This window comes from Thunnus albacares, chromosome 15 (assembly GCF_914725855.1).
Source record: "Thunnus albacares chromosome 15, fThuAlb1.1, whole genome shotgun sequence".
NCBI classification, from domain to species: Eukaryota; Metazoa; Chordata; class Actinopteri; order Scombriformes; family Scombridae; genus Thunnus; species Thunnus albacares.
Window position 1 is genome coordinate 24,148,564 of NC_058120.1, and position 10,748 is coordinate 24,159,311.

A 10,748-nucleotide genomic window follows, 5' to 3' on the forward strand; every position below is an offset into this window, starting at 1 on the left:
AATATATTGTTTGAATTTTCTTTCAATATTAAGTGTAAATTAGTTGCTCTAAGTGCCCTGCAGTCTGCATGAAAGAGTGCTTTAATCTTATTATTGCCCCAGGGCTTCTTCGCAGGTTAATACCTGAAGGTTAATGTTTTATTTCTTAAAAGTGTATTAATGCTTATGATGTTAGATGGTGTACAGTTCAGGTAAAGTTGCCCATTTCCACACACAGTAGAGGGATCATGAAAAACCTATAAGTCAAAAGCAAAAAAGGATAATAAAATATATAAACTTCAAAATGAAACTCAAACAAACAAACAAATGTAAATGACCAAACATTCGATTCGACAGTATTCCTTAATAGGAGGGATTACTCAAGACTTTCTTCTTCTTTTAAACTATAAAACTGTATTTATAGAATTATAGAAAGTTTGTAATTTAACACAAAACAGATGTGTAATATGTAGAATAGGACGTGTTCTGGCTTTACGAATGAGATATTTGTACAACAGACACAGTAACATCAAATGATCAATTAAATTGTTAGAATCAGCCCTTAAAAATTAGAATTTTCTTACACAGAGATCAATACATGACAGTGTATTTACCTCCATCCATCCTTCATATACTACAGTAAAACACAGATGATCATGCAGCATTTATCCAGCAGGTGGCAAACAACTTCAGTGCGCCTGTCCAAACCGGACAAGGAAGTAGAACTTGGTAATTGTTTACGGTGAGGAGAAAAACGTCAAGTTAGATAGATTAAATACAATTGACTTCCGTCTGGACGCTTCAGCTTAAAACATTTATTAATTAAAACGCACGTTGCAGCGTATTTTAAAAACAAATAAACAAAAACACATTTTAAATTAATCAGCAGTGATTATACTGCGTACTGGATATGGCTTTGTTACGTTTTTGTTTTTATTTAAAACGCACACGACGTATTTTTAAAAACCAATGTGCGCGTTTATTTTGAAGGCTAAATTAGCAACCTCTGGTAGCATTCGGTAGCTAGCTCTGTCTAGTTTGACGGCGGATCGGCGCAGGCGCTGCCAAGTCTGACAACAAAATATAATTTGGCCACTATAACCAATTCAGCTAAAATCTACCGCCATGGCGCCTTGAGCAGTTTGAGGAAGACTCGGGTTTCTTGCTCCGTAGGTGACCGGAGTCAGTCGACTTTTTGCCGCTGAACCCCGAAACACAAACGGCTGTGTGGACGCTGGAGAAGCTACAATGAGCTCGGAGCACCAGAGCGACAGCGAGGACGCCGATGAGTCGCAGGACAGGCCCGACAACAGCGGCGGCGCCTCTGACAAAGAGGAAGACCCCGAGGACATCGACGATTCGGACGAGGAGGATGACATCGTTCGGAGGGTCTCTCCTTCACCGCCGGGGACCAGCGGGCTGGACCGGCCGGCGCGCAGCGCCAGTTCCCCGGCGCCTGAGGAGCGAGAGCCCAGCAGCGAACCAGCCGCCGCGCCGGAGACAGGAGGGGGCGGCGGCGGTGGCACCGACATCATCAGGGGGAATAGTCTGTTTTCCTGGTTGCAGAGCAGGACTATTAGACGGGGGGTGTTTGTGGACCCGGCTAGGGATAACTTCAGGACAATGACCAGCTTGTACTGCTCAATGAATCCGGCTGCAGAGTCAGTCAACCTGAGCACTCAGACTCACGGAGCGGTGTTCAACCTGGAGTACTCCCCGGATGGGTAAGACAACATTTGAGGCCCTTAACCCACAATATTCATGCTCACCGGGTCTTCACTGGCCTTGAAAATCATTAAAATATGAAATAGTGCTTTGAAATGTATTGAAAAGAGTAGATAAATGAGCCTGGCAAGTGCTTGAATTGACATCATTAAATTCACCCCCATATGCAATCCAGTTCAAATAGGCTTTATTTGCATGATCATAATGAAGTACAGTATTGGTAAAGCACATTGTACAAGGTAGTTCAAACAGGGAAAAGTACAGTTTTTATAATATAGCACCATATGCCACATCTCTCTGGACTGATTCATAGTCATTCAATTCATGTTTTTGACTTGGCAACTATAAACTATTAATTTCACAATCTTACCAACAACTTTAAGTTCTATGTTTTCACTAAACAAAACCCGTTAAGTGTTGCACAAGCTGCTCTCAGTAATCTCCATCAAAGAGCCCACTAAGGTTCAAGCCCTCAGTGACCAGACAGCAGGTGTAAGAAATTAATCCTGCAGCCAAACCAGGTCAAGCTGTGACCACCAGTCTGGGTCAAATTCTGTTTGTGGGCTCATCAGACATCAGGACAGAACTAAACATGCTGCACGTCCTTATGGGATTGCATTTGTTTCATAATAATTGAACAAAATCTCAACATTGATCAGCAGCACAAGAGAAAAGCTCATCAGTGAAAGAAAAGTGGAGAATAATGTAATCAAATGCAGCGCTCTTCTATAGTTTTATCGGAAGACTTTTATGGTTTCAAATGACTTTTTACTCACATTCAATAATTCATTTATTTTTTCATTCTTGGGAGATTTAATTGAGTTATTATGAAACAAATCTACCCCCGTATATCCATCATACACAGTAAAGTCTTTCTGGAAACAAACATTTTTGCAGGAGATGAAAACATCCTGAAGCTGCTCAACATCAGACTTTGATATTTTGGGACTTAAATGAGAAAATTCATCTTATGGCACATTTTAATTAATCTCATTTATATTATTACAACTGTTGGTACAGTGACGCCCCCTCTTAATACCTTTGCATCACAGTCAGGGATGTAGTAGAGTGTAAATATACATTATATTCACTTTATTCAATTGATTTCTTTTGCCAATAGACCTGTTTTAATTCATTCCATGTGCAATATGTGCTCTTAATTCTAATACATTATCATTTTAGCTGCAACTAACAATTTATTTCATTACTAATCAATCGTCTTGCCTGTAAAATATCAGAAAATAGTGAAAAATATCAGTTTTAGTTCCCCACAGCCCCAGGTCACGTCTTCAGATGTCTTATTTTGTCCAACTAAAAGTCCAAAACCCGAATATATTCAGATAAGCATCATGTACGACAAAGAAAAGCACCAAATCTTCACATTTAAGAAGCTGAAACCAGCAAACTTTTGGCACTTTTGCTTAAAAAAATACTTAAACGATTAATAGATTATCAAAATAGTTGGCGATTAATTTTGTGTCGTTCAACTAATTGTTGCAGCTCTAATTATTATTTCCTCTTGGTTCCTCACACAGCTCAGCACTTTATTTACTTATTTTTCTCTTTTCTCCTTTTTAACATACATCTTTTATTTTATTATGAATTGCTTGCATAGTGTTCAAATGTCTTACTGTGTTTTTATTATGTTTATTTTGTGTTTTTAAGATGCCTTCCTGCTAAAAGTATTATCTTATCTGATCTGATCTGAACTTTGAGCGTTTCTTTCCTGCTGCTCTGTTTGCTTCATTATTTTTTAACATCAGCGTCTATGATCTGGATCCAAACGGTGTCATAAATCTTAAGAATGTTGTGCGTGAATTGAAAACAAAAGAAATCAGCTGATGTGACATGGCCAAAGAGATCAGCTCTGTGCGATCGCTCGTCTCTGATCTGTGTGTCTGCTCCGCTCAGGTCTGTGCTGACTGTAGCCTGCGAGCAGACCGAAGTCCTGCTGTTTGATCCTATTTCATCCAGACACATCAAAACCCTGACAGAGGCCCACGAGGACTGTGTCAACAACATAAGGTGCATATTTATAATCTTCAAATCGTCTAGGAAGGATTTAAAGTAAGAGTGCGACATCCTCCTTCTTGTTTATGCAGTTAACACATATTTTTGTTAGATGAACGATAAGTGATCAAACTGCTTCCCAGAGTCACGTCTTTGGAGAATCTTAAATGAAATTCTTGCTCCCTGCAGGTTTCTGGACAATCGTTTGTTCGCCACCTGCTCTGACGACACCACCATTGCATTATGGGATCTCAGAAAGCTGAATTCGAAGGTTTGCTCGTTGCACGGCCACGCCAGCTGGGTGAAGAACATCGAGTACGACACCAACACTCGTCTCCTCGTCACGTCTGGCTTCGACGGCAACGTCATCACATGGGACACTAACAGGTTGGTGTGTGTGTGTGCATGTGTGAGCGTCATGTACATGTATTTGTGTGTGTATATATCAGCACATCTTCTCCGGTTTATCTTGATAATGTGATATAAATAAAAAGCTGTGTCCCTCATTCACTCATTAACTACCATCTATACATCTTTCACTCTGCAGCAATAAATTGAGATTTCTGACATTTATGGATTTTGAGTTTTCACTGACAGGAATTTTGTCATCTGCAAAATGCAACATATTACATTATAATCTTTTGTATCATTGTGGGGATTTGTGAGCACAGTATAGAGCATAAATATCACACATTTGGATACTGTTCACAAAGTGGAAGTAAAAAAAACATGTCGCTCAACCAAAAACAAAAAAAAAAAGGGGGCTGTGGTGTGAACTACTAAAGCACAAAGAAGGGGTTGCACACCCAAATCAGTTAGATTGTTCCTTTTTATTTAGTTTTCTCCGTCAAACTTGCAGAAATGCCACAAAACTGAAGGACTGTTTCACACTGAAGAAGGTAAAGCTGAGACATCTGTGCATTGACTCTGCTGTGCTCGAGTTTGACGGACTATACACTAAATATGGTGTAATTCCAGACACAGCCAATGAGTTGTTCACCTTGTTAGGGCTGCAGCTGTTGATTAATTTCATTATTTCAAAAAAAAACACTGATTAATGAACTAATTGATTGATTGGTGAGTCTTTAAAATGTCAGAAAATAGTGAAAAATGGCCGTTTCAGGGTCCCAGAAACCAAGTTTACATCTTTTCTCTTTCTTCTTTTACTCAAATATATTCATTTTACAGTGCTATAAATATATAATGAGATAAGCAGCAAATCCTCACATTTGAGAAGCTGAGACCAGTGAATGTTTCTAATTTTTCTTAATAAGTGACATAATGGTTAATTGATTATTCTAATTATTGTCAGGTCATTTTTGGTCTAATTAACTTCTCTTTTCTGTACTGATACCAGCAGAGTTGTGTTTGTGTCAGTCTCTCATCATTTCTGCTTCTTTAGAAATGTTCCTGTTCCCGTGGTTACATCACGCTGTACCAGCAGATGCACATAACACTCAAAATATACCATCACAGACTCCCTCCTTCATCTTCTCCATCACATAAAACCTGCAACGTTACAACATTTAAAGACATGAATGGGGTGTTTTGGGGCTGTAATTCAACCATGGAAAACGGTTTTCATTCCTAGAAAACTGATGATGACGATGATGATTCTGACGTTCCTGAAATATGCGACAGATCCAGCCAAACCGTCTCACGGTGGATTGTTTCTTATACAACAAAACGCCATCAAACCGTCTGTATCTGTCTTTCCTCTGCAGATTTACAGAGGACGGCTGCCCGCACAAAAAGTTCTTCCACACTCGATACCTGATGAGGATGCGCCTGACGCCCGACTGTTCCAAGATGCTCATCTCTACTTCCTCAGGGTACCTGCTCATCCTCCACGACCTGGACCTCACCCAGTCCCTCGAGGTGGGCAGCTACCGCATGCTGCGAGCACGACGGACCCCCCTCAGCTCAGGTCAGATCACAGTCTCTCTTCATGCTTAAAAACAATCTCTACATATTTTAACTTATTTTATCACCCTTTTCTTTTTTTTGAACCGTTTTTACTCTATAATTTCTATTTTTTTGTGTGTCTTTTCACTTTTTCTCCAATTTTTTTATTGTCTGTTAAATTTACACTTATTTACATTTGGTTGAACAAGACTCAAATAATCGTTTTTAGTCCTTTTATCAGGCAGAAATATGACATTTGTTGTTTACAGTTTCATAAATACAAAAAGTTACTTTGTTTTTTCATTTGATGTCAGTGTAAATTTAATATTTGGGGTTTTTTAAAGCCATTTGAAACATTAATTAAGCAGTTTTAAGGTCACATTTTGGGCTCATGATAACCTATAATGTGTATTTGTCATTATTATTGACATGTTGACTAAATATTACATTTACAAGCCACATTGCTGTTGGTTCAAGTTAGAAAAAAAAAGACTTTTGACCTTTTTTTTTGACTGCAGATGGAGGCACATCAGCGTCCAGGTCGGCTGGAACTCCTCGCCAAGGAAACGACTCCAGCAAGCTCCACCCACATAGAGAAGGTCAGAGACGCTCATGGAGTAAAACTGAGAAACTGACGTCTGCTGAGGTTCTACTCTGAAGGTGTGACGATGATAGACTGTAACGTTCTCACACACTTTGTGTCTCGCAGGTCTTTCTCCCAGGAACAGCCTGGAGGTCCTGACTCCAGAGATCCCAGGAGAGCGGGACCGAGGGAACTGCATCACCTCCCTGCAGCTCCATCCGAAAGGCTGGGCCACGCTCATCCGCTGCTCCAGCAACATGGACGACCAGGAGGTGAGAGACAGTCAGCTGTAGATACACCTGTCGTCTCAAAGCTGTTTTACTGAATGATTCTCCATATGTGGATGATCTGAAATAAGACTGTTTTTATACATATAGACTTATAAACTCTATGACCTCTTGTTGTCTAGAAGGAACGGCATCATCATTACTTCAGCTTATAGGAATAATGCAAGGAAAATCTTTTGAGTATAAACAATAAATTCCTGTTTGGGGGAATTTCAGGAAGTTTTCTTTAAAAGTAGCCACATAGATGGTGAACATTAGGTATTTGTCATTAAGCCTATAATCAAAAATCATAACAATTGATTGTCTTTTCTTCTTCTTTTTACAAAATTGATCAACTCGCTCATAAGGATGGTAGATTTTTTGGGTACTCGTGTCAATGATTTACCTGACTTTTGGTGCCGATACCTAAACAATACTTTTTTCAATACTTAAAAAATTGAAAAATATAAACATTTCGTTTTACAAAACTCTTTATTTACTGAAAGAAGCCAAAGATTTCAGAACTGCTGACAAGAACTTTGACTAAATAAAATTGTCTAAAATTAGCAAAATTTTGATTAATCAGGAACTATTGATTAAAAGAAAAAGCAAAACAAGAGCTACTTCAGTATGTTGAGGAACACATTTCAATTGTTACCCAAAAAGTATTGAGGCATGACATCCAGCCCTACAAGCTCAAACATTAAATGCAGAAATTAATTAAAATTACAGTTTTTTATACTTGAGTTTATTTTTCATTAGTACACTTGTATCATCACCAGAACCAAAATAAGAATTAAACATTGTCGCATTCAGCTTTTTAAAATGCCGTTTATTCACAGTTCGTTATGTTTGGTGATTGGATTCTGCTCGTTATAACATCACTATAAAAAGCCTCTAATGGTCGGCTGGTTTCACTTTAGATCCGGGATCAACGTCAAGTGTCTTTCCAGCGATGACACAAACATAATTAATGCTTCCAGGCGCCGCTGTGACGCTATCTTATCTTCCTTTCTGTCTCTCTCCAGTGGACGTGTGTGTACGAGTTCCAGGAAGGAGCGCCCACCCGCCCGCTGGTCTCCCCCCGCTGCTCGCTCCGCCTCACCCACTACATCGAGGAGGCCAACGTGGGGAGGGGCTACATCAAGGAGTTGTGTTTCAGCCCGGACGGACGGCTCATCTGCTCCCCGTACGGCTACGGCGTCCGCCTGCTGGCCTTCGACGAGCGCTGCGGCGAGCTCGCCGACTGCCTGCCCGTCCAGACCAGCTGCCTCAGGGAGATCCGCTCCATCTACTCGCACAGCGACGTCGTGCTCACCACCAAGTTCTCCCCGACGCACTGCCAGCTGGCCTCGGGCTGCCTCAGCGGACGAGTAGCTCTTTACCAGCCTAAGTTTTAGCAGCTCCGGTGCTGCCGGAGAACGACGTGCTGCAGACCTGGGTACAGAAGTAGTTGAATAATCAGGGTTCCTGCACAAATCTGGAATGTCTGGAAATATATAGAAGAAGTATTTAGTGTTTTCCCAGTTTGATAAGTTGCACAAAAGTTGCAAAAAAGTCAGTAAAAATGTAGAAAAGTATTGCACTGCCCCTGTATTCTGTTTATGCAACATATCTTCTATGATTGTAGACTCCTCTCATTTAATGTGCAGATATTTATTGTGCAAAGTTGTGTACTTTGGTATAAATTATATCAAAACCATTAAACAAAAAAATCAAAATTTCAAAAAGAATCTCAAACTGTAGGAACCCTGAATTTCCCGGCATTTGTTTTAAAGTGCTCAGCGTGCCAGACGGGTGGAGTTTACCGCATACAGACGTCTCACACAAGATTAATAAATCTCAGTATTAGAGCTTAAATTAACTTTAGTTGAATATTGTGATATTCTAGGTCCTCTTGTAGTCGATCTGTACGGAAAGCCTCTCCCGTTTGGCACCTAAGAGGGATAAAAGGAATTCTTTAGAAAATATTTTGAAGTACTTCTACACCCAGGTCGGCAGATGTGAAGCAGACTTGAGTTTGTTTGGGTGGGAAAAAAAGATTTACAGGAGGAGAAGACTACAGCTGTGGACCCTTGATCAGGCTGCAGCCACTTGATGGAAAGTTTCAGCCTCTCTGACCCTGAACTTAAAAATAAAAATGCAAAAAAAAAAAAAAAAAAAAAAAGACTTTGAGGCAACAAAACAAAAAACGAGCAAAGTAAGACTCCCATCCAGACTGAGGACAGAGTTGGAAGTCTGAACCTTTTAAGCTCTCGTTCACTGAATGACTCTGCAGGTCGTCTGTGGCTCTTTTTCATACTAAAGATTAATTTTGGTCTATAGCAGTTTAGAAAACTTTGACGTTGTGACTCGGCGCATCTCGATGTCGCCGTCTCGGGAAGAAAAAAAACACTAAGGATGCAAAAGACAGACGTTGAATCTTAGCAAGACAAACAAGAAAACAGGCGCGCGTTTGTCGGTCGTCTCGACTCGACATCCTCCGCTGCTCCGCTCTGCTCATGCCTTCTCCACAGGTGCTGCTTCTCTGCTCATACAATCTGAACTTTGACCCCCCCCCCCCCCCCCCCCCCCCCACCCCGACTTAAAGGACCTCATCATCACATCAACGCCTTTCCCCACTCCGCTCATGGACAGTGACATCTTCTCTCCTGCTGTGTTTTTGTTTTTCACTTGCACTCCCGTTTCCACACTCCCTTCATGGTCTACTTGCAGCACGATTCATTTCATCACTTTAGGACTAGTTACTTCTCTTTTTCCTTCACAATCTGTGTGTTTTTTATCTTTGAAGCCTATGAATGGAAGTCCAGCTGCTGTCAGTTAAAGGACAGGTTCACAGTTTTTTAAGTCTGTCTTAAAACAACAATCAGATGCCTGAATTAACATCGAAACAGGTTTTCCTCGCTGTAATCATAATCCTTCTGTTCATACCGGCTGTTAAAAGATCCCCTTCAAATGTGCTTATGATGGAGGACAAAATCCACAGTAATATGAGGCTTCAACCGTCTGAGTTAGTCAAATAAAGTGGATATCTTCCACAGTAACAGTCTTTTTAAGTAAAAATTCCCTCCTTGTGTTTCCCCAGACAGTGTTTTCCTGTCAGCTGCAGCTACTTGATTTGACTCATTTGGACGCTGAAGCTTCATATTAGCTTAAGATAAACTTTTAAATACATTTTTGCACAGACGGACTGTGGATTTTGGCTCCCGTCACTAGTGTAAGTGCATTGTGAAGGGATCTTCTAATGGTCAGTATGAACAGGATGAATCATTACAGCAAGAAAAACATGCGTCAATGTTAATTTGGGCGCCTGACTGTTGTTTTACTTGGAAAAATTGTGAAACTATCCTTTAACTTCTGTTTCAAACCCAGTATCTCATTGACATTTTCCAGATCAACTTCCTGTACAAACCAGTATTGCGAATGTTTCACACTTATGCAAAGTAAAATAGTACATTTCTCTCCTCTAATCAGTTGCTTATTGACTTTTCTCTCATGCAAAATCCGCTGTCCTTAAAGTATTAAGGCACAGATACACAAGGCAACTTTTTTTTTTAGCCAACTAAGAAGTTGCTTCAGCATCATTTAGTTTAACCGTTGAAATCGTTGCCAAGAAACTTTTGACTCGTTTTCAGAACTAATTTTGTTGGTTTTTGAAGAGAGTTTTCAGTGTTTGATTATCACATCTAGTTTCTCAGTTTTACAACGTTGTCACCAGGAAGACCAGCCAGGCATTTTTCTCTCTGAGGAGAAAAAAAAACAGACAACAATCTTTTGACTGTTTCAGCGTCATCGATGCTTTTGAGTTTGCAACCAGCGTAGCGCAGCTGCTGTCGGTATAAAAGCCAAGCACATGCCTGGATATTTCACCTTAATGTTAAACTGGTTGCAGTACTATACTGACTGACTGAAGAATAGATAGTAACGTGTTGTTATGTAAGCAAAAGATAGACATAAACTACTATGCATACCAGCCTTTATGGAGATCCTCCTTTCATGTTTATGTGAGGATGATGCTCCGTGTTGAGCTGTCAGATGCCAAAATATGTTCTTCTGTGCAGTGAGCTGAGAACTAAAGGTGAACATCTGCTATCGTGGGTTTAAATTAAGTAAATTTAGCGCGATTGAGCAATTCTATTAGATTTGAGGTGACTTTTTTTTTTTAAAAATCAAGAAGTTCTCTGAACACAGATGGAACTTAATAATTCTCAGCTCACATCACGGTCCTGTGTGTAATGAGGAATGCCGCTTTTAACACTTTGTACCTCAGTTTGAAGCTC

At 40.2% G+C, this 10,748-nt stretch overlaps 1 protein-coding gene across 1 annotated transcript; it reads left to right on the plus strand.

Annotated features, from left to right (window-relative positions):
• The first annotated feature begins 997 nt into the window (after window positions 1–997).
• On the plus strand, window positions 998–8,645 carry wdr32 (WD repeat domain 32). The gene is made up of 7 exons (XM_044375873.1): window positions 998–1,703; window positions 3,616–3,729; window positions 3,904–4,101; window positions 5,439–5,641; window positions 6,138–6,218; window positions 6,329–6,474; window positions 7,497–8,645. The coding sequence occupies exons 1-7, from the start codon at window positions 1,228–1,230 to the stop codon at window positions 7,866–7,868; spliced, it is 1,590 nt and encodes a 529-aa protein (XP_044231808.1). The 5' UTR covers window positions 998–1,227; the 3' UTR covers window positions 7,869–8,645.
• Window positions 8,646–10,748: the final 2,103 nt, after the last annotated feature.